Below are 23,601 nucleotides of genomic sequence, written 5' to 3'. Positions count from 1 at the left end.
ATTCAAGTAGTTTCATATAGTTCAGAAAAATATGTAGCATCATCACTTCTATGATTTATTCTGAAATTCTCTTAAAGGCACAGCATATCATTTAAACAAAAACACAGTATTAGTCTGTCCTACATTCTTTTTCAAAAGAGTATATACAATGTATGGTTTACCATAACATCATGTCAATATTTCCTGTAGATTATAAATGACATTAAGAAAGCATAAAGCAACTTCACTGTGGCTTAAAAAATTACCTAGGGCCAAGTCAGAAGATAAGTGACAAGTGGGAATTTATTTTTGCAACTCAAAATTTGGGGGGAAAAAAAAAAAAAAGAACATGTCTCTGTAATATATAGAGTGCTAAGGAAAAAAAAAAAAATGGGTAAGAGAGAGATCAATATCCCAACAGACAAATGAGAAAGACTATGAACTAGGCACTTACAAAAAAGGAAATACAAATGCTCTTGCAAAACATATGAAAAGATGCTCACCCACCCACCGACCCATCCCATAGACATACAAAGACCAAATGCCACTCTGCAATGACCGAATTGGCAAAACCCAAGTTTGGTTAAAAGTGTGATATGGGGCCACACATACTTCCTCTCAGATCCTGCTAATGGAGTTATTCGTGAGTACAAGCCTTATGGAGGGCAATTTGGCAGCATCTATTCAAATTACACATATGTAGCACATCTGACCCAGCAATGTCTCTTCTAGGAATGTACCCAGAAAGGCAGTATCTCAAAATGAAGGAATTCTCTGGAGTCAACTTGCCTTAGAGTGAACTCTGGCTGGGCCAGTCTGGGGTATGATTTGGGGCATATTGCCCAATCCCCTTTGAGCCTCAGTCTCTTCATCTGTAAAATGAAGATCATTATACTGCTGGCTACCTCACAGGATCGAAGTGAGGGCTGAGTCAATGTAAGGAAATGGTTTAAGAGATCGTTAGCCAATGCAACGTATCCCCTTAGATAATACTCACCCACATACAAAATGACCCATGTTCAATTTACTGTAACACTGTGAGACCAAAGACTGAAAACAATTTAGATGCCCAATGGTTAGAGACACCGCACAATGGATTACTATGCAACTGTAAAAAAGAATGAAGAAGTAATCAATGTACTATAATGAAGAAAAAAACCCCTCCACAATATAAAAAAGTGGGGGAGAGAAAACCACAAAATGAAGAATCACCTACACCACCTTTTGTGTAAAAGGGAAGAGGAGTACATATCATGACATGTTTTCCCTATTCAAAAATTTAATTAAAAATGAAAAATTTACTTGAGGTAATTACCCTGTTTCCCCGAAAATAAGACAGTGTCTTATATTAATTTTTTCTCCCAAAGTTGCGCTAGGTCTTATTTTCAGGGGATGTCTTATCTTTCCATGTGCTAGGTCTTATTTTCGGAGGATGTCTTATTTTCGGGGAAACATGGTATGTGTTATGACAAAGGTGTTCCCTAATCACCAGATAAATAACCACTCTGCAATACACACACGTCTAGCAAATTAACACATTGTACACTTCAAACTCACACAACTTTTATATGTCAATTATTTTGTTTATATATATATTTTTATGTCAATTGTATCTCAGTAAAGCTGGGGAAAATAACTAATTGGAGGGGGGGGGATAAGAACATTTTCAAAAGGGCAGCACTTTACTCAAGGCTCAGGTGAAAATAATATGTACTCACAAACGATTCCCAAACTTTGTGGCTGAGTCAAAGCAATTTAAAAATTACCTGGGAATCTAAAAAATAAAAAAAATAAAATGCTCATGGCTGGCTCCTAGCCCCAGACACTGATGGATGTGACCGTATGTACCATGACTTTTGAAGTTCCCCAGGTGATTCTGATGGACAGCAAAGTCTCAGAATCACAGACTAAAAGGGGAAAGGTTAGTGTCAGAGGTCAAATTATACCCACAAAGAGCAACCGCTTAGGAAATAACCAATGTCACAAGTTCCTAACTCAGCAGCCCTCTCTAAACACTGGCTGGCACAGGCAAATGATAGCAACATAACTGGACCATCCCTGAGAGGCAGTATCTACAGCTCGGACTGTCCACATTTATTTTCCTCATCTCCTGGAAGCGAAGGGCTTGATCCTCCTGCCCAGCCTCCACTGAGGAGGCTTCATGTACTGGCCCATCTCCCACAGGCCCGGCCAGTATTTGGAAAATTTCTGGTAAAAGGAGACTTGCTACCTTCCACTTCATTCTCCTTCATGAATTACCGTTCTAGCTCCATTCGTAAGTGCCCCCTTTTGTTTCTAAGGGTTGAACAACGAGACCCCTTTCCTCCTTCTCTGCCAAGGAGCTGACAGAGTGGAAAGAGCCCTGGCCCAGAGTCAGGCCACCTACCTTGCAACCCCACCTGTCCCATCTACCAACACTGTTCCCTGGCCAAATTCAATAGCATTTCACTTGAGCCCCAGATGCTTCGTTAGTAAGGCAAGGCTGCCAGTACCTACCTCACAGACTTGCTCAAACGAAATGTTGAAACCATCCTATAGAATTCACATGTGTCAAACACAAGGCCCGCGGGCCAAATCCAGCCCGCCAGGCCTTGCAATGTGGCCCGCACCGCGCTGTCATCACTGCACTCCGCTGTCAGTTTATGACATTGTCAGTTTATGACTGTTCAGTAAACCATTCGGCCCGCGATTTAGGCTGGATTTTAGATTTTGGCCCCTTCTCTGATTGAGTTCGACACCCCTACTAGATGATGCAGGAGCTACAGATTTCAGAGCTGGGAATTCTGGGCAAAGATGCTCCTTTTCTGCCTTGTCCAGCAGACATTGGTCCACGCACTGCCCACCGCTCTCTGTCTGGTGTTTTCCAGACCTGCATGGCTTCTCACACAACAGACCTACTAGAAGCCCTATATGCCAGCCCATCTTCTATGACAAACTTTCTCCATGGTGCTCATCAGAATGAGAATTTGGGGATTCAGCTAGTGTGTCAAGACCTATTCATCATGCTCTGTGAGCCATGAATGTTTTATTCTGATCAATGAAGGCATTTCTCCCCTGGCTGGAGCAGACTTGAAGATGCAGCCCTTCCTCCCCATTTGGAGCTGCCTATTATCATAGAAAGATTAACAACGATGCTGCAGAAACCAGAATGGCCAGCCCTTTGAAGATCCCGGGCTCTTTTTGCATACCTGCAGGCCTTTGCAGACCTCCAGCCTGCTTACCCGTTAACTGCCCACCTGGCATTCCCTTTGGCTACTTCCCCATGTAACCCCAGCCCTTACATATCACTAAGCCCTTTGAAGACCCCTCGTCCTATTGCATATAGTAAACTGCCCTTTTGCCTACCTTTCCTTTGTACTTTTCTTATATAAGCACCTGGCTTGTGGTGGGCTGCAGAGCAGATTTCTGTGGCTGGCCTGCTGCTCTCCTTTGCTGCCAGCAGTATTGGAATAAATGCTCATATATGATTCAATCCTGTCTCTGCTTAACTGGCTTGAGTAGTGACAGGCAGCATGGACCCATTGTCTGTCCAGTTACAATTAGACATTTCTCAGCTAAAAGCAAAGGATTCCTCACTTCACTGCAGATTTCCTGGAGGCTGAACTATAAAAGCCAAGATTCTTGCCCCACATGCACAACCTGAGATTCATACCCCTCTCTGTGTATCAGGGGGGCTGGGGAACCAGTTTGCACACCTTCCTGGGGGCAGAACCAGTATGACTGGGATGCCTAGGGCACTGGCACGAAGGAATAGGGCAGCGGGTAAAAGATGCCAAACCACATGAGGGGAGGGAGAAGAGAATTAGACCAGGGGCCAGCAGCCTCAGGAGTCAATGCTGAAAGCAGAGGGAAGCAAGGATAACCCCTATTTGTTTCTAGAAAAACTTTGCTGGTTACCTTTCAAACACAAATTCACTAGGGAAAATATTACTATTTTTTTTTAAGATGTGATTATGGTACGGTGCTTGTAAAATCCTTTATCAGAGATGCAAAATGAACGATGGGTGAAACAATTTTGAGACTAACCACGTGTTGATAATCGGCAAAGCTGGGTGGTTTGTACATTCATTCACTCGACTTTTGTGTCTGTGTGCAAATTCCCATAATAAAAAGTTTACACAAAACCATCATCACAAAAACCAATCTCACAGCAGAGGAATGTGAGAAACGTCTTCTGACAGCATGATCAAGGGCCAGACGTCTGGGGCTGGGAGACCAGGTCGCTAAGGCACTAAGGTAAGCAGCTATTTCTGCCCCCAAAGGCATGGGCATCCTCATCAGAGCCCTGGCTGCGATGGGACCCAGGCACCAGATGTCACTGTCACTGGCTGTTTCCCACTGTTCAATGGCACGTTGAGGATTTAGGGTGCAGAGCTCCCCACCTGGCTTTGCCCTATGAGGAAACGCAGGTCAGCCCTAAAAGACCACATGGAGAGGCGAGAAAGCATTCTTGGAAAGGGGCTTCTGAGGCAGAAGAGGGAGGGATGGGAAAGACCCCACGTGTCCACTCCGCCATTCGGAGCTGCAGGCCTTGCTGAAGTGGAGACTGCTGTTCCAAGCTGCCATGCCTTTGTCCACACAGTTCCTTCTTCCTGGCGTGCCCTTCGTTCACATCCTCTTGGGGGAATAAAAACCTACAAGTCCTCCAACATTCTGTCACCTGTGAAATGTTCGATTTCCCTCCAAGCCAAGCATAGTCATTTCACTGCCATTTCTTCCTGAGCCAGCGCTGGGTCGCTCTGGCCCGAGATCCCGCCACTGACCTTGCCCTGCTCTGCAAGGCAGGGTGACCTCTGCAGGTCGTACTTCCCGGTTCTCAGAAGTCAGCTAAGTTCCAACTGGACTGGCCAATGAGAGGTACCGGCCAGAGCCTGGAAGGTGGAAGAAGGGGGCGTTTCTCCCCGTTCTTCTCCACCTCCTCAGCATTGCTGTGTCAAGGCCCCCCAATGGTCCACCTTTCTCTGGATGGCTCCGCCCCCAGGCTCTGATAACACCCCTCCTCCCTTGGCCGGACAGAGCGGGTGTGGGAGTGGTGTCCTGCTGTTTTGAACCACCTGGCTGCCTCACTGCACCTCCCAGTGAGTTGTATTTTCAGCAAATCCACCCCGGACACAAACAAGTGTCTGGATTAAGTTCTCCCTCTCATTCCACATGATTTCTGTTTTCCTGTGTGAACCCCGACTGGTCAACTTACCATCTTCCTTCAACCGTGGTCACTGCTTTCCCACCTGTCTCTCTCTTTCCCGCCTCTGAGCTCCTTCACAGCAGGCCCAAGGTTTTTTTTAGGCTCCCTCAGTGACTCTTCACACCCTGCCTTGCTCCTACAAGGGCATCTGAAGCACAGATTTTGTAGGTGCCCAAAATCTGCTGAGTTAAATGAACAGCAAGGAAACGTCATTATCCATAAAGGCTAGAGAAAAGCCGCCGGAAGAGAAAACACTCAGAAACATCTATAAGGGACAGAAGAACAATCCTACTCAAGGGAAACTGATTCTAAGGATGTACTCACTAGTCAAGACTCAAGAGCACACGCCCACATCATAGGGCAAGGACTTAGACTACGCATTCTATAAACAAACCAACAAAACAGTGCTGTATTCGTAACTCCTACAAGGAATGCCATAAAACCTCGTAGCTGCAAGTGGCCACAGAGATACAACACGGTGGCTAAGAGCAGGGTGTCCTAGAGCCAGGCTGGTCCCAGCACCTACCAGCGGAATGACCGGGCAGGTCTCTCTCCGCCTGAAGGGGTTGCAAAACTGTTGCCCTGAGCTTTTGTTTTAAGGGCTAAATCAAACCGTGCATGCTGGCTTCATTAGTCACTATCGGTAGCACAGCTCCAGGGATCTCAAACCCATTGGCCCCTCAGAGAAGGAAGTGAGAAAGCATGTGACAGCCACCAGAGGGACAGGTGATGCCCAAGACAAACTAGAGGGTCTGCCTGTGCCTTTTCTGAGACTCTCTTTCAAAGATCTTTCAAAACTCAGATGCTAAACCTGCCTGCCAGATGCCAGCTGCCAGTTTGCAATCCCCGACCTCTAAACAGGCCCCATCGGTGAAATGAGGAGAAAACCAAGACCCCAAAAGGGTACGTGTTTGTGGCCTGGCCCCACAGACATCAAGAGACAAAAAGCCCCGTTCTTCCAGTGCCGTTTCACGCTCAGAAGGAAAGGAGAAATGAAACAAGAGGGCTGGCAGCATTTGGCCGGATAAAGGGAGGCACCTGAGACATACACGCAAAGACGGCTTTCAGAGAGGAAGAAATCAGGAAGTTGGTGGTAGAAAGGCAGAAAAAATGAAAGCAAACTGGGAGCAGCTTGAGGAAGAAGAGGAGGTGTCATCCTGAGAAGTCAGACCCCAAAGAGATGTACTAAGGAGAGGACACTTGGTTGGTGTCATGAAAAAGGGAAAAGGAAGAAGATGGACAAACATAAATCCAGAATCATTGGAAAGGATGCTGAATGCTTCCTGAGGGCTTTCGTAAGTCACCTCCTTTCTCCCCTGAAAAGCACCATGGTCCTGAAATAAAGAAGGCATGGTGGTCTTGGGGTCAGTAAATTGTCACTTGATTGCAGAATGAGGAAGGAGAAGAACCGAGATTTTAAAAATCCTATGGGTTTGTTGTATTTATAAAATATAAGATGCCCAGTTAAATTTGCACTTCAGATACACAATGAATAATTTTTGGGTACATATGTATGTATGTTCCATGTATATCCATTTGGGATATACATATGCTAAAAAAATTATTTTTTTATCTGAAATTCAAATATAGCTCCTCAGCCTGTGATTTGTTGGTGTTTTGTTTTTTTTTGTGTGTGTGTGTGTGTGTGTTGTTGTTGTTGTTGTTTAATTGCAAAGGTGGAAATTTATTGAAGAACAAGTCCAGACTCTCACATGGGGAGAGGGAAAGAGTCCCACAGAACTGACTCCCATGTAGAGAGGGGGAAGAGTCCCCCTCAGCCTGTGTTTTTTATTTACTAAATCTGGCAACCCTATCTGGTTGCCAAGTCTCTCTCCATTACACCAAGTTCTCTCAAAGAACCCTGGGGTGGGAAAAAAAAACAGAAAGAAGCTAACTGAATAAATTGAGAGGAAGAATAATTCACACAGATAGCCTAATGGAGAATGCTAACCTGCAACACATAAAGTGAAAAGCATAAAAAACAAAAAAGGTGAGCAGTGAAGCCCAGAGGAGTTTGAGAACTAAAGAACAAAGGCAGTGGACTTAGGAAAAGCATCACCCATCAGGTACCAATGACCCAGAGCTGCAAGACTCTGGGCCAAATAAGAACCAAGCAAATAAAAGGAGTTTAATGGGAAGGCATTCAAGGAAGCTTTGGAGGGAGGCAGAAAGAAACCAAAGACTCCTCATAGTCTTGGCGAGAGCCCCATCTCCCTGGTGGGCAGGTGGCAGCAAAAGAGCTAAGGGCGTTCCTGGGTTCAAGGTCGCTTACTTCGCCTTGACAATGCCAGCTGAGTCCCTGAATTACACAAACTGTCTTATTTTCCCCCCTCTCATCAAACCAAAAGCCTTCACACCAAGATAACAAAACCACAACACACTCCTGGGGAGAAGCATGTTCTTTCAATCCTCAAAGAGTCCCCAGGCAACCAACCATTCCCATCACTGGATAAGTCCAGAGCCAAGAAGTAGAAAAGGGATCACACCCAGCCGGTGTGGCTCAGTGGTTGAGCATCCAACTTTGAACCAGGAGGTCATGGTTCGATTCCCAGTCAGGGCACATGCCCGGGTTGTGGGCTCGATCCCCAGTAGGGGGTGCGCAGGAGGCAGCCAATCCATGATTCTCTCTCATCCTAAATGTTTCCATCTCTCCCTCCCTTCCTCTATCTAAAATCAATAAAAACATTTTTTTAAAGCGGTCACTTGAGGAGGCCACTGGCAAAGAGACCTGTCCCTGGCTCCCAGGACTGTCCTCCTGTCACTGGGGACCTGGAAGGGCCCTCCTGCAAAAGTCAGCCTATCTCAAAGATGTTCATGTGTTGGTTTCTCTAGGCCAGCTGTTAAGCAGAAGTGATATGTGTGTTCTCAGCCACCCAAGTCCACCCCCTCTGGAGTCCACACCCCCGTGGGACAGTGTCAAAAGTCACATGACAGAGAAGCGGGCTTTGACTGGCTGCTGCCCACAGAGCTAAAAGACAGGAAGCCGGGAAAAGGCACATGCTGGCTCTTTTTTTCAAGAAATAATGGAAAGAGTGCTGGAATCCACAAGGGGAAAGAAGTGGATCTTTTAGGAAACATGTTTGCCTCCTCCTGACCTATTACTTTCACAGGGCCACACAGGCTGGCTCAGCCCTGACTCACCAAACCCTAGGACATCGGCCAAGTGCCCGGGCATCCCCACATGCCAGAGAATGCAGGGCCCGATCACCTTCTCTCACACCGCCCCACTGCCCACGATCACACCTCTCTCACACCGCCCCACTGCCCACGATCACACCTCTCTCACACCGCCCCAATGCCCACGATCACACCTCTCTCACACGGCCCCAATGCCCACGATCACACTTCCCTCACACCGCCCCAATGCCCACGATCACACCTCTCTCACACCGCCCCAATGCCCACGATCACACCTCTCTCACACCGCCCCAATGCCCACGATCACACTTCTCTCACACCGCCCCAATGCCCACGATCACACCTCTCTCACACCGCCCCAATGCCCACGATCACACCTCTCACACCGCCCCAATGCCCACGATCACACCTCTCTCACACCGCCCCAATGCCCACGATCACACCTCTCTCACACCGCCCCAATGCCCACGATCACACCTCTCTCACACCGCCCCAATGCCCACGATCACACTTCTCTCACACCGCCCCACTGCCCACGATCACACTTCTCTCACACCGCCCCAATGCCCACGATCACACTTCTCTCACACCGCCCCACTGCCCACGATCACACTTCTCTCACACCGCCCCAATGCCCACGATCACACTTCTCTCACACCGCCCCAATGCCCACGATCACACTTCTCTCACACCGCCCCAATGCCCACGATCACACTTCCCTCACACCGCCCCAATGCCCACGATCACACTTGTCTCACACCGCGCCAATGGCCCGATCACACCTCTCTCACACCGCCCCAATGCCCACGATCACACTTCTCTCACACCACCCCAAATGTCCCGATCACACTTCCCTCACACCGCCCCAATGCCCACGATCACACCTCTCTCACACCGCCCCAATGTCCAGATCACACCTCTCTCACACCACCCCAATGCCCACGATCACACTTCTCTCACACCGCCCCAATGTCCCAATCACACTTCTCTCACACCGCCCCAATGTCCCGATCACACCTCTCTCACACCGCCCCAATGCCCACGATCACACTTCTCTCACACCGCCCCAATGTCCCAATCACACTTCTCTCACACCGCCCCAATGTTCCGATCACACCTCTCTCACACAGCCCCAATGTCCCGATCACACCTCTCACACCGCCCCAATGCCCACGATCACACTTCTCTCACACCGCCCCAATGCCCACGATCACACTTCTCTCACACCGCCCCAATGCCCACGATCACACTTCTCTCACACCGCCCCAATGCCCACGATCACACTTCTCTCACACCGCCCCACTGCCCACGATCACACTTCTCTCACACCGCCCCAATGCCCACGATCACACTTCTCTCACACCGCCCCACTGCCCATGATCACACTTCTCTCACACCGCCCCACTGCCCACGATCACACTTCTCTCACACCGCCCCACTGCCCACGATCACACTTCTCTCACACCGCCCCACTGCCCACGATCACACTTCTCTCACACCGCCCCAATGCCCACGATCACACTTCTCTCACACCGCCCCAATGCCCACGATCACACTTCTCTCACACCGCCCCACTGCCCACGATCACACTTCTCTCACACCGCCCCAATGCCCACGATCACACTTCTCTCACACCGCCCCAATGCCCACGATCACACTTCTCTCACACCGCCCCAATGCCCACGATCACAATTCTCTCACACCGCCCCAATGCCCACGATCACACTTCTCTCACACCGCCCCAATGCCCACGATCACACCTCTCTCACACCGCCCCAATGCCCACGATCACACTTCTCTCACACCGCCCCAATGCCCACGATCACACTTCTCTCACACTGCCCCAATGCCCCAATCACACCTCTCTCACACCGCCCCAATGCCCCATCACACCTCTCTCACACCGCCCCAATGTCCCGATCACACCTCTCTCACACCGCCCCAATGTCCCGATCACACTTCTCTCACACCGCCCCAATGCCCACGATTAACACTGAGGGGAGGGGGCGGGGTTACCTGGGGGCCAGAGGCCCAAACTGAACACCTCCACAGACTCTCCTGCAGTGGAATACTGCACAGCAATAAAAAAGAACTCCTCCTACATGCAACAACATGGGTACTGTTTACTATTAGTAAGTGTGTGGACTAGGACAGTGTTTGGCAAACTCATTAGTCAACAGAGCCAAATATCAACAGTGCAACGATTGAAATTTCTTTTGAGAGCCACATTTTTTTAAACTGAACCTTCTTCTAACGCCATTTCTTCAAAATAGACTCACCCAGGCCGTGGTATTTTGTGGAAGAGCCACACTCAAGGGGCCAAAGAGCCGCATGTGGCTCTCGAGCCACAGTTTGCCGACCACGGAACTAGGATAACTAATCAAAGAATCTAGATACACACAAAAATACATTCTCTATAAAGCCACTTCTATGAAGTTCAAAAATAAGCAAAATGAAATCTATAGTGATAGAAGTCAGAACAAGGTTAGTTTGGGGAGGTAATGCCTGAAACAGAGCCTAAGGCAGCATGGGGGAAAGGGGGTTGCTGGTGACAACACATATATCGACAGGGATGATGATTCCATTCATTTGTCAATTTATGGCACACTTTTCAATAAATGTGTGCATGCAGAGCTTGTGTTCTTTACTGACTGTCATACTCCATGAGAAGAGTTTATAAATAGTCAACCTGGGACCTCCCCAAAATAAATTCTTCAAACTGTATTGGGCAGCTATTAGGTCAAGGCTGTGGAAAAATGCCAATGACCCTTCCAATGGCAGGCTTTGTTTGCGTCAATCACCAGGCAAGGTACCATCCACACTGCCTGCGTCCAAATCCTGTCCTATACTTACTGTGACTGACAGGCTGCTGAGCCTCCTACCCCTCATTTCTTCGTCTGTGATATGGAGACAGCAAAGGGTTGCTGTGACAAAGAAATGACTCCCTCACGCGATGTGTGTAGCTCTCTACCAGGCACACAGCAAGACTGTAGTATGTTGCCAAAACTGGTTTGGCTCAGTGGCTAGAGCGTCGGCCTGCGGACTGAAAGGTCCCAGGTTCGATTCCGGTCAAGGGCATGTACCTTGGTTGCGGGCACATCCCCATTAGGGGGTGTGCAAGAGGCAGCTGATCGATGATTCGCTCTCATCGATGTTTCTCTCTATCCCTCTCTCTTCCTCTCTGTAAAAAGTTAATAAAATATATTTAAAAAAAAAAAAAAAAAAGACTGTAGTATGTAGCCATCATTATCACGGAGTAAGACAGACCATCTTATGGATGATATGCCACAAAGTCTCTGACTTCCAATAGCTGAGAAGGAAAACATCTGCAGTAAGCAGCCGGAGTGGACCATCACAGAGCCTCTACACTCCATTGCTCCCCTGCCCCCAGGACTCTCCTCTGTAGTTAGCCCCTGGATGGAGCCTGGTCCCTGGTCTCCTCCCCGTTTCCTTCCCACATTCAGGTCCTGCCCGAGTAAGGGAGGCATGCCCCCCCCCCCCCAGACTCCCACCTCCATCTTCCTCTAGATTAACTTCAACTTATCCTTCAGGTTTTAGCTTAATAACCACCTCAGGAGAGAAAGAGCCCTCCTTGATGATGATCCCAACTCCTCAGATGCAGTCTCATCCCAGTTCTCACCTGTGGCATTCTGTCTGGTATATAGCAGGTGATCAATGCATGTTTTGGAAAAAAAAAAAAAAAAAAGTCCTCTATTACTATGCAGGTCGGACTATGTTTAAATAGAGGTTATAACATAAGTGGTCCAAACAGACTGGGAGCCCAGAAGCTGTGCTATAAGCAGAGAGGGCAACCTACTGGGCTTCCCTGGAAGAGACCAAGGCCCAGCACCGGAGGGAGACAGAGCCAGCTCGGGGCACACAGGCTGTCCCCCAGGCACTGAAGGCACCCTGCCCATCACTGTTTCTTTTCCGAGGCAGGGAGCCTGCTGCCCTGGAAACCCTCCCTGGGGCCTGGCATCCTGAGGATTTGCCGTGGTAATAGGGCAGCCATGGCTCTAACTAAAGGACTAGAGCAGTGGAGAAGCAACGAAGAGGATAAAGATAAAACTGCCCATTTATATCCCACCTTCTCACAGGCTGTGTAGCCTCATGCTTAAGCACCAAGGCCAGACCCGAGTTCAAATTCCAGCCACGAGTTACATAACCTCTCTGGGCCTAAATTGACAAGTTTGTATTAATGGATAACATCAACAACGCAGGATGGTGGTGAGATTACGTAATAAGTTATATGCGAGGCCCTCCCAATAGAACCTAGCCCACAGTGGACACTGGGTAAACACTGCTGTTATCACGGCAACACAAAATAACGTGGAAGGGGAGCAATGCCGGCAAACAAGGAGTCTTCTTCACTTCTTCAAGCTTTTCCTTTCTCCAAACTTTCTTAAATTGGGTATATTCAAAATGCTACAGAGGAAATTAAATGCTTACAACACATTTCTTCTTTTTTTTAATATATTTCTTTATTGATTTCAAAGAGGAAGGGGGAAGGAGAGAAACATCAGTGATGAGAGAGAATCATTGGTCAGCCGCCTCCTGCATGCCCCCTACTGGGGATCGTGCCCACAACCCAGGCATGTGCCCTTGGCTGGACTCGAACTTGGGACCCTTCAATCCGCAGGGTGACGCTCTACCCACTAAGCCAAGCCGGCTAGGGCATTACAACACATTTCTTTAAAAAAAAAAAAAAGCAACCATTAGATATTCAGTGTTAGGGCAAAAGTCCTTTCTCTTTCCGACAGGACAAGTCCCCACTGTGGATTATTCCTCTGTGTTCTGCACATCTGGGTGCTTATTAAACACAAATTAAAAAAGGTGGGTGGGAGGGAAGGAGGTAGAAAACCAGGGCTGGGGTGCCATACATGTGTGCCGAAGACAGCAAAGAACCAGATGTGTGAGAGCCAAAAAGCAATAACAAATTTAGCTGTAGCAAGATATCAAAGTACTTTAATTAAAATGCTTTAGATACAAATTCCTCACTTTTAACACCAGAGCACGAAAAAGCAGGTAGCTGCTTCTGTAGAGCAGAAAAGAAAAACATTAAATCACTGGGGACAGAGGTTACCAGGGGCTGGAGGTGGCGGGAAATGAAGAGATAGTGTTGAATCAAGACAGAGAGAGGTTCTGGTTGGATGATGAAAAACTTCTGGAACTGGACAGTGGTGATGATTGCCCAGCACCGTGAATGTACCTAATGCTACTGAATACTTAACAATGGTTAAAATGGTCATTTTATTTGTGTGTATACTTTATCACAATGTTTTAAGTCACAGAAAAAAGTCACTGACCCTATTCTCTGGGACCTAAGGTACTTCTCAATAATAAGCTACATGCATTCAAGATTCAAAATGATGTGAAATAGTTCATATACTTTCCAAAACCCATGGCACCTTCCAAGTAGTGATTTGTACCTAACTAAATCCAAACCTCTACGTTATAGCATATACGCTCAAAAGTGTACTCTTTGGTTAGCTGGGACATTTAAATTGTTCTAGCTGATTTCCCCCCTCAAATTTTAGTGTTTCTATAATCAGGAGCTATTAAATGAAGCAGAAACACAATGTTTTGACTCTCAGCAAACGCCTTCGTTTAGATAAATTAAGGCCTGTCCAACGAAGAACCGAAAAACAACAACAAAAAACCTCAATAGGATAAAAGTTATTATTTGAGTTGGTATGTTAGGACAACTGAAAAAAAAAATCACCACTTAGATGCAAACCATTTCATGAGCCTAGAAGCTCTTTCTATAACCAAATACGTTCTTTTTCTCAAGATTATCTTAGCCTTTCTAATTCCGTCTCCAAACGCTGATAAGGCTAAAGACTCTGTTCAGGGATGACAGACACACATGTGGTGCTTAACGTGGGCACCAGACTTCTAGGAACTCACGTTAGCTCACTCATGCTCCACGTTGCTCTCATTCTTTCACTCTCCTCTCTCCTTCTATGGAAAACTTTTTTGAATTATGACCTACGTCTGGCTGAATATCTCAACTCTGCACCTCGGCACGAGTGGCCTCATTTGATCCCAAGTGCCCTGAGGTGCCCTGGAGGGCATTAACCAGATCACTCCAGCCACACACCTGGCACCTAGGGCTGGTTTGATCTGGAACAGGATGCTCGGAAGATTATCCTGTCAATCAACGTTGCTTTAAACACACACACACACACACACACACACACACAAATGGCATTTAAAATTGCCCATAATCTAGTATCTCTATTTTTAACATAAGAAGTCTTTGCTTTCACAGATTGAAGATTGAAGACTTAAGAAAATTTTGGTCCGTGCAACAATATTCTGTGGAAGGAAGATGGATGGGGCCCAGAATGTGACAGAAATAGAAGAAAAACCACCCAGATCTTTTCAATCTGCAGGCAGATGTACATCATGACGTTAAAACATCAGTGGCCTCTCTTTTCATTCCTCCTCGCCACATAAAAAAAAAGAAAATTAAAAACAAACAAAAGCCTCCCAGGCCACCTCGACACAGACAAATTGAGCAACAGCTCTCCCTATCTCTGCCTTACAAAATAAACTACAAGCTCATTAAACCGAGTGGAGATGATACATTGTTTTCCTTCAAGATATTCATAAAACAGATGAACCTCATTTCGGAAGGTGGAAGGGAACAGCCAGCCCTCCCTGGGCAGTCCTGCAGGAGCATGCCTGGACTTCCTTTCCTGCTTCCACTTATAGGTGTGTTATCCCTGCACTTCGGGACTGGGGAATGCTGGAGAAGGGAGGCTGTTCCCTCTCTTCTGCACTCCCTGCAGCACCAGCCAGGGCCAAGCTGAATGAAAGTCAAGTGCAATCCGTGGTAGGCTGCTGGAGAAGCCCTTACATTCCTTCCGAATATTTCGGAGTATCCGGCACACAGTCAGCCCTTCCTAAGGACTGATAGATTGAATCCTGCCTAATTCAGGCTATCTGTCACATACCATTCTGTGCCTTACTGAGGAGGCAAGGGGAGGGGGAGGGAGAAAAAACACACGCACAGAAAATGTCCCAGCATTAAACCCTGTGAGTATTATAATACATTTTAATCACTAAACTACCCCCCCCCCACTCCATGCATAAGATCTAAGAACCAACAAGGAAGGAGTGAGTTAATCCTAAATACCCATCAACAAAACGATTCACCCTTTTGTTTTAGCCTTCTTCTCCCTAGCAGAGAACACCTATACAAAGTGAGTTTTGCAATGTACTGGTATGAGCACTGGGATAAAATTCACAGTGATGAGCTCGACAGCCATAAAAAAAAAAAAAAAAGTTGACAACCTTGGCGAAGTAAGAAGAATCTGCCGGTTAACACCGCCCCAAGATCCTGACGATGAGAAATATTTTCCAGAGCATTCGTTTCCCTGTCAAGAAAAGTTCAACCACCAGCCAGCAGGAACACACCGAACCTGGGAGCAGTCCCTTCCCGGGCTCCGACAATGACGCAGTCTGTCCAAAAGCAGCTGCATTGTGACTGAAAACAAAGAGCAGCACCTGCCCCACCGGGGGGGAAAAGTACGGGAGGGAACCAGGATTGCTACTCCTCTGCTCCCCCAGGTCGGAGTTGAAAAGCTCAGATTTCTAGCCGTACATGCAGTTAGCTCTGCGAGGCCTGAGGTAAGGAAGAAAACATAGAAACCAGGCACACACGCTGTATGTGACGCTACAGCCATCTACCAAACTGCACTCTGCAGGCCACGGGTGGACATCTACAAGGAATGAGCAAGTCTCCTCGGCTTCTTCGCAGGTCCTCCCTCAAACGGAGCTTCAGGGACTCCCACACGATACATCCCCTCTATCACAGCTCCTAATTGTGTCCCAGAGGCAGCTGTGGGGCATTTCAACATTAAAAAAAAAAAAAAAAATCGTAAGACATGCCTGGAATGAGCTGTCGCCATGGTAAAGCTGAAGTGGCAAATCTTAACACTTTCAACAGAGCCACTTCTTCCCCTCTGCCAGGGGTGGGGAACCCTTTCCCTGCCAAGGGCCCTTTGGATATTTATAACATCATTCACAGGCTATACAAAATTATCAAAATGACCCTGCTGTCTTTGGTCAAACGTTTAGTGAACTCGCCCCTAATGCCTTGGTAGGGCCGGACCCAATGATTTTCTGGGCCTTATACGGCCGAGGGCCGGACGTTTCCCACCCCTGCTAACAAGCTTTACTCGGAAACCCTTAGGAAGGTGAACCTGAAGACACTGCCCGCTTCCAAAGGTGAAATGTATCAGCAGCATCTAGACAAGCCCCTGGGTATATGCTACAAGGTAGCCTACAGCATCACCCTCGGTGAGAAGGCCGGGGCTGGGGACACACACTGATTCCAGTGGTCCCCCAAAGTATACAGTGTATCCACTCACCCATCCCATCTGCTCAGCCGACCAACTACGGGAGAAGATGGTGCTTACTTGCTGCTGCTGAGGACACATGCCCGAGAGTGACTCTATGCACCTAGGTCAGGAGACAGTGTCAGCACCCTCCCCTCAGTACAAAAAGAACAAAAACATGCCGAAACCGGTTTGGTTCAGTGGATAGAGCGTCAGCCTGCAGACTGAAAGGTCCCAGGTTCGATTCCGGTCAGGGGCACATACCTTGGTTGCAGGCACATCCCCAGGAGGGGGTGTGCAGGAGGCAGCTGGTCGATGTTTCTCTCTCATCAATGTTTCTAACTCTCTATCCCTCTCTCTTCCTCTCTGTAAAAAAATCAATAAAATATATTTAAAAAAAAGAACAAAAACACCTCATCACCTAATGCCTCTGGAGTCAACCCAAATAACTCTACCACACCCAGACACTGAGGAATGGGAGTGAATGGGCACAGAACCCAGTGGGTGGCTGGCAAAGAGAGGGTGCTAGTGTACAGTGCAAGGGAGGGGGGGGGCCAGTACAGTCTACTTGGGAGGGGAGAAGTAGGGAAGAACAGTAAGGGCACGAGGTACATCCTAAAGGAGCCAGAGACACTGCTGCAGTTAATTCCAGGAACTAGCCTCGGAGCCCAGTGACAGCTTCCAATGGGAGGGGTGCGTCTGTAAAATAAGCACACCAGGTCATACAGAGCCCGGTGCACCTCCAGGATGTTTTCTGGGACCCAGAGGGCATTGGGGAGCCCCGGAAAGTTTTAAAGCGAGCAATGCCCGCTTCAGATTTTTGCTATAAACCAGTCTCTCTGGCCTTGAACAACAGTTACCACAAACCAGATACCGGTGATTCTTTGAACTATTCCCCATAGCCAGCAAAATAAATAAGAACACTATAAAAGACTGTCATCACCTACTCTAAGGTTTTGTGTGTGTTTTTTGTGGGTTGTGTGTGTGTGTGTGTGTGTGTGTTTGCAGTCAAATACAAATAGGTTATATGAAACACACAGAAGGAACTTACAAAAGTGAAGAACTTCAGCTGCAAAAGAAATCCAAGAACAGCCTCTTTAGGAAGAGTGACCTTGCATACAATTAGACCTATCGGGTCATACATTTTTTCCAAGTTGTGTCTAAAGCAGGGTGTTTCTATAAAAATCTAAGGACTTTTTCAAACAAGAAGAAACAAAAAGGCACACTGCATACCGTTTTTATAAGGGCAATGTTGATCTATCTTCAGAGAATCTGCCAAAATGGAAAACGGTGTATTGGGCTTCCAGAGTAAGTAATCCAAAATCCAAAACATTAACCATATGGTGGCTTTCACTGGTTAATGAGATCATTACACGGCTGATGTTCAAAACAGCCAGGTTTTTCTAAACATGCCATACCAACATGTTTTTCTACTGTAACTTCCAAATACCTTTGTATTTCCGTAAACTTCTATAACGAAGGACTCATTTTATGGTTAGAAAGATATTTAAGTACTAGGGATTCATCATAGGATTTTTCTTTTCAAAGCAAACGCATGCTGAAGGTCTGAACAGGCCTAGAGAAGCACACTCTTTAGAGTAGCGGTCGAGAACCCGTGGTCGGCGGACCACTGGTGGTCAGTGAGGTCCGAAAGGTTGGCGACCTGCTTTAGAGGGCTAACCGGGCCAGGTGTGAGGCCCTGGGTACACTCCGAGAATACCAGCAACTAGTCCAGAACTTGGAAGCCATCCAATTACAGCTCATAATTGCATCTCCTCACCGTCTCACAGACCGCCATTCCTGGACACCCGTCACTACACTGAATTAGAAAAATCTCCAATTTCCCTCCAAAGTACAAGCCAGAGAGCTATAACCTAACATCTACAAGCTACTCAACAGAGTGACTGAGCATTTGCTTTTTTTGTTATTTTCTCCGCTCCAAAGAAGAAGCTATGATCTGTAATCAGCAGCCTGCTTCCACTCCCGATTTACTAGGGGAAATGGGAGAATCGCTCACAGCATTCCACTCCACCTCCAATTCCCAGATAAAACACTAGGGGCAAGCTCTAACTCCCAGAGGCCCTCTTGGACATGGATGAAGGGCCTCATCCATCTGACTCTTCCCCACAGATGATGCTTACCTCTAAATGCTGAGAGCACATGCCCATGAAACCAGTCCTTTACTAAACAGGTAGATGGATCAGAATAAGCACTAACATACAAAAGAGACAGAAATGACCATTAGCTACAAGCTTCTATTGGTCTTTGAGCTTAAAAAAAAAATGAGGCCGAAACTGGTTTGGCTCAATGGATAGAGCGTCAGCCTGCGGACTGAAAGGTCCCGGGTTCAATTCCAGTCAAGGGCATGTACCTTGGTTGCAGGCACATCCCCAGTAGGGGGTGTGCAAGAGGCAGCTGATCGATGATTCTCTCTCATCGATGTTTCTAACTCTCTATCCCTCTCTCTTCTCTGTGAAAAATCAATAAAAAATATATATATTTTTTTTAAATGAGGACACAACAATGAGATGCCACTACACACCTATTACAATATTCAAAATGCACCAACACGGACAATTTCAAATGCTGTCAAGGATGTGGAGCAACAGGAACTCTTTCGTTGCTGGTGGGAATGCGAAAACAGGACAGCCACGGCTTGGCACTTCCTTCACAAAATTAAAAGTACGCTTACGTACAATCCGGTCACTGTGCTCCTTGCTCTTTACCCAACTGAGCTGAAATTCCTGCCCACAAAAACCAAACACGCTGGTGTTTATCGCAGCTTTATTCACCACTGCCAGGATCTGAAAGCAGCAAAGCCCTTCAGCAGGTAAAGGGGTAAATAAACTGTAGCACATTGAGATAATGGAATATTATTCTGTGCAAAAAAGAAATGAGCCATCAAGCCATAAAAAGTCATGAAGGAAACCTAAATGCCTATTACGAGGTGAAAGAAGCCGTTCTGAAGAGGCTGCAATACTGTAGTACGATTCTAACCCTGTGACATTCTGGAAAGGACAAAACTAGGGAGACGGTGCAAAGAGCAGCAGTTGCCAGGGATCAGGGAAGGGTGGAAGGGCAGAGCGTGGAGGAGTTTCAGGGCACCATACCTGCCTTGGATAATACTAGTGGATACATGTCAGCATACATTAGGCCAAACCCACAGATGTACAACACCAAGAGTGAACCCTAATGTACACTATGGACTTTGGGTGCTTAGGATGTGTCAGTGCTGGTTCACTGATTATAACAAATGTACCTTTTTTTTTGGGGGGGGGGGAGGGTGTTGGACACAGTGGGAAGGAGGGGAGGCAGGACAGGGAGTACAGGGGAAACCTCTGTACCTTCCAATCGATTCTGCCGGGAACCCAAAGCTCCTCTAATAAAGCCCCTTAAAAAAAACACACACACACACAAAAAGAAGGCGCCTCCCTCTTCTCCAGGGTGAGGCTGATGAGCAATGCACCTTCCCGATTCCTATGCAGGGAAAAGGCCATAAACATCTTCCGTGCTCACGCACATGCTAATTGCTCTTGTAACCAGAGGAACTAATAAGAACCGAGAAGGCAAGTGAATAGGATGATGGTTCCATCGTCGCTTCAAATGAACTAAAATGATTTTAAGTGAAAAAATTAACTGAATATCTAGGTCTTGTCACCAGCTTCCCAGGCAGCTCCCCGCTACATCTAAGTTAAGAGTCATCAGGGGGTGGTACGGCTTCACCTTAACAAAGAGGACCACGCAGTGTTGCACCAGGGACTCCACAGACCCATTTCATGCAGCCACACACGCTGGGCCCTGGTTCAGTTCACAAAACTTCCGAAACCTTAAAGGAGCCTCTTCTCCGCCATTTGGCCTTAGCAGCCCCTGCCAAGTCCTCGAGAACCAGGTAAACCACAAGCCTGTCTCCCTCACTATATTCGTCAGAGATTAGGGAAGAATGGAGAGGCTTCTAGTACTTGTAAGCTGTTACCCGAAACGATGTTTAAACTTTACTCAGAAGGCCACAGAGCATGTCACAAAGCGCATTTGGTTGGGTGTCATTTGTAGCGGAGGGTAAGCACTAAGGAATAAAGCCACCACCTCTCACGCTCTCCAGGCCAAGAGTTCAGAAGGCCTCTGATTTTATATTCCGGGAAGGAGCGCATTTGTCCTTGCAAAAACCAATGTGCTTGTGCACAACTTACAGGCCTACTTATAGTATGGTCAAGTGTCAAACAGATAACCCTTTCATAGCATCTCCACACCCGTGCTCCCTCCCAAGCTAACAAAAACAGCCGGAATTGCTCACTCCGTAGGCATGAGGCTAGAAATTCTGTTTCATGTTCTAAGTTTTACTACGTTCCGTGGTTCACATTCTCCCAGAGACTAACCCTTCTCATTTACGAACTCAAACCCTTAAATAAACTGCTTCCACCGACTTCGCCCTCTCCTCAAACCCTCGCTCAGCAGACGTCTTTCTTTGGCCAAGAAAGCTGCAGAGGAGGCTTGGAAGTGGCTGCCTATGGGAATAGCCCCTTCCTACCAAAGGGGCTAATTCGAGAATTTCACAGGTCCAATCCCATTCCTGCGGACTGGATGTGAGCATGCTAAGTGTCTTTCTGCAATCAATTTCTATCCGGGCTGCCAATCGCCCTGACGCTTGGGTGGAAACCCGCTTTCTAAGCTAATTCAGAACGCCGTCCGGTTCCTAGGCACACCCGCTCACACCTACACTCTCACTCCTCCATGGAAGGCTTTCCTGGCACGAGAGCATCCCACTTCAGCGTGTGATCTCGGACCCATGTCCAAGTCTATATCTCTTTCTCCACCTCAAGGTTTGGTAGTCAGTCATTGTGCAGCAGCGATGGCAATTTTTTTTCCCCCCCTCCTTGATTTCTTAACGTTTCCTTCTCTGCTCCTGGCTGGGAAACGGCGTTGACCTCAGTAGGGTTGTCTGTAGGGGGATTCTGCATGGCAATGAGGTGGCTAGCTGACAGGGATGTTAGGGGACAGCCCTCGGTGTACTTTTGCCGGTTATGTTTTGTCTCATCACAGCGACGGGGGACTTTCTAGACGCCATGGAGGGAGATCTATGTCCCTAATCTCACCCCTGTCTTCAGGGGGAGCCTCCGGGGACAGCCTGTTCTCCCATCAAGTAAATCCGGAATCAAAAGGCAAAATACCCCCAAGACACTTCACCACCAATGAAACGCACACACGTAGGGACATCTTGCTCAAGCAAGGGAGTCGCTTGCTACCTTTCACGCTGGCCTCAGGCTTCCTACCCTTCACTGTCCAGACCCGTGTAAGATGCTGCTGCATTCACGCGGTCGGTCCTACACCGCCTCTGCCATCCCAACCCCCTCACCCTCCCATCCTCACCCTCCCCACCAAGGAAAGGACTTCCAAATCGAGGTAGGAGCATCGGCTCCCTCCGGCACCCGCCCTTCCCACTCGATCCTGGCCAGAAAAAACTCCACTTCCCGGATTCCCGGCCACTTGCTCTCTCCCGCCCCCTCCCCGGCGATCCAGATGCCAGCCAAGTGCCCGGCCCAGCCGCGCACCCCCGCACCCCAAGCCAGGCCCCCCCAACCCCGACACACAGACCCCAGCTTCCTCCCTCCTCCCCAGCGCAGGGCTCCCCAGATCCTGGAAGCACCCCGCAGGCACGCTGCTCGCACTGAGAAAGTCCCACCCCGCCCCCCAGCCACGCCGCCAGCCTCCAGCTCTGCCCGGGAGGGGCCTCCTCCCCAAGGGGGTGGAAATGAAACGTGAGTGGGTGGTCCCAGCAGCCTCCTCCCGCACCCCGCGACCGGCCTGGACCCCCGGGGAGGTGCGGGGTGGGGGGAGACAGACCCGCGTGGCCCCGGAGGGACACCTCCCTCTCCCCCAGCCTCCGGAGGCCGGCAGGTCTCGACCGAGAGCGTGCTCGCTGGGGACCCCGGGAAGCTCGGGGAGACCCGGGGGGGGGGGGGGGGGCTGCCCGGGTCCCGGTCCTGCCGCTCCCGGGGGGCGGGCGGGCGGCGGCGGCGGCGCGCCCCCGGGGAGGGGGTGGCACTCACGATGGTCACGCTGGCTTTGCGCAGGTCGCGGTTCTCCTCCTGCAGCGCCTTGCACTTGAGCTTGTAGGTCTCCAGCTCGATCTTGAGCACCTTGTTCTCCTGCTGCAGCGAGGCCAGGCGGTTGGTGAGCTCCTCCAGGCGGAACGGCGAGATGACAATGCCCCCCGACTTCCCACCGCCGCCGCCTCCGCCTCCGCCGCTACCGCCGCCGCCGCCCGAGGTCGACGAGCAGGACGACTGCATGGCGGCCGAGCCGCCGCTGTTGCCCCCCGCGCCGTCCGTGTCGCTCTCGCTGGCGCTGTCCGCCATGGCCGCGGCGGCTGGGGAAGTAGGAGGAGCGGCGGCGGCGGCGGCGGCGGCGGCCGGGCTGCCAGGGAGTGGGCGCGGGGCGAGCGCAGGGGAGCGCCGAGCGGGCGCCTGGCACCAGGGCGCAGACGCGGAGCGGTGGCGAGAGAAAGAGAGGGCGCTTCCCGCGGCCGAGGGACCGCCTCCGCCGGGGAACAGAGACCCCGCCCGGGCTCGGGCAGTACTGCACCGGGGCCGCCGCCGCCGCCCGGCGCTCCGGAGGCCGCCCCGCCGCTCAGCCGGGAGCGCGGGGCCGGCCCGCCTCCAGGGACGCGCGGGCGCGGCGAGGAAGCCGAGCGGACCCCCCCGCACCAGCTGCCCGCCGGCCGCACGTGCTCCGAGGGAGGGCCTCCTCCGAGCCCCCCGGTGCAAGCCCCGGGCCGCCCGCCCAGCCTCTTCCGGGCCCGCGCCCCGCTCCCGGGAGAAGGAAACCCAGCGCCCCGCCGGCCCTGCAGGTGCCGGGGACACGTGGAGAGGGCGCCGGCCCCTGCCGAGCCGCGGCCCCGGCTTCCGCCGCCCGAGCGCGCTCGTGTGTCTCCCTCTGCCTGTTTCTCACAGCCACGCA

At 49.4% G+C, this 23,601-nt stretch overlaps 1 protein-coding gene across 1 annotated transcript in view; it reads right to left on the bottom strand.

Annotated features, from left to right (window-relative positions):
• Positions 1–23,134, bottom strand: part of CCDC6 (coiled-coil domain containing 6) — a 101,772-nt gene extending 78,638 nt beyond the window's left edge. The window contains exon 1 of the mRNA XM_084903965.1: positions 22,692–23,134. Within this exon, the coding sequence (XP_084760091.1) occupies positions 22,692–23,000 (309 nt within the window). The 5' untranslated portion in view covers positions 23,001–23,134. The remainder of the gene's footprint in view (positions 1–22,691) is intronic.
• Between the last annotated feature and the right edge of the window lie 467 nt (positions 23,135–23,601).

The sequence above is a fragment of the Pipistrellus hanaki genome, assembly GCF_964339955.1.
Source record: "Pipistrellus hanaki genome assembly, chromosome: 14".
NCBI lineage: Eukaryota > Metazoa > Chordata > Mammalia > Chiroptera > Vespertilionidae > Pipistrellus > Pipistrellus hanaki.
The sequence above is the reverse complement of the archived record's forward strand: the minus strand, read 5'-3'. Positions and strand labels throughout refer to the sequence as shown.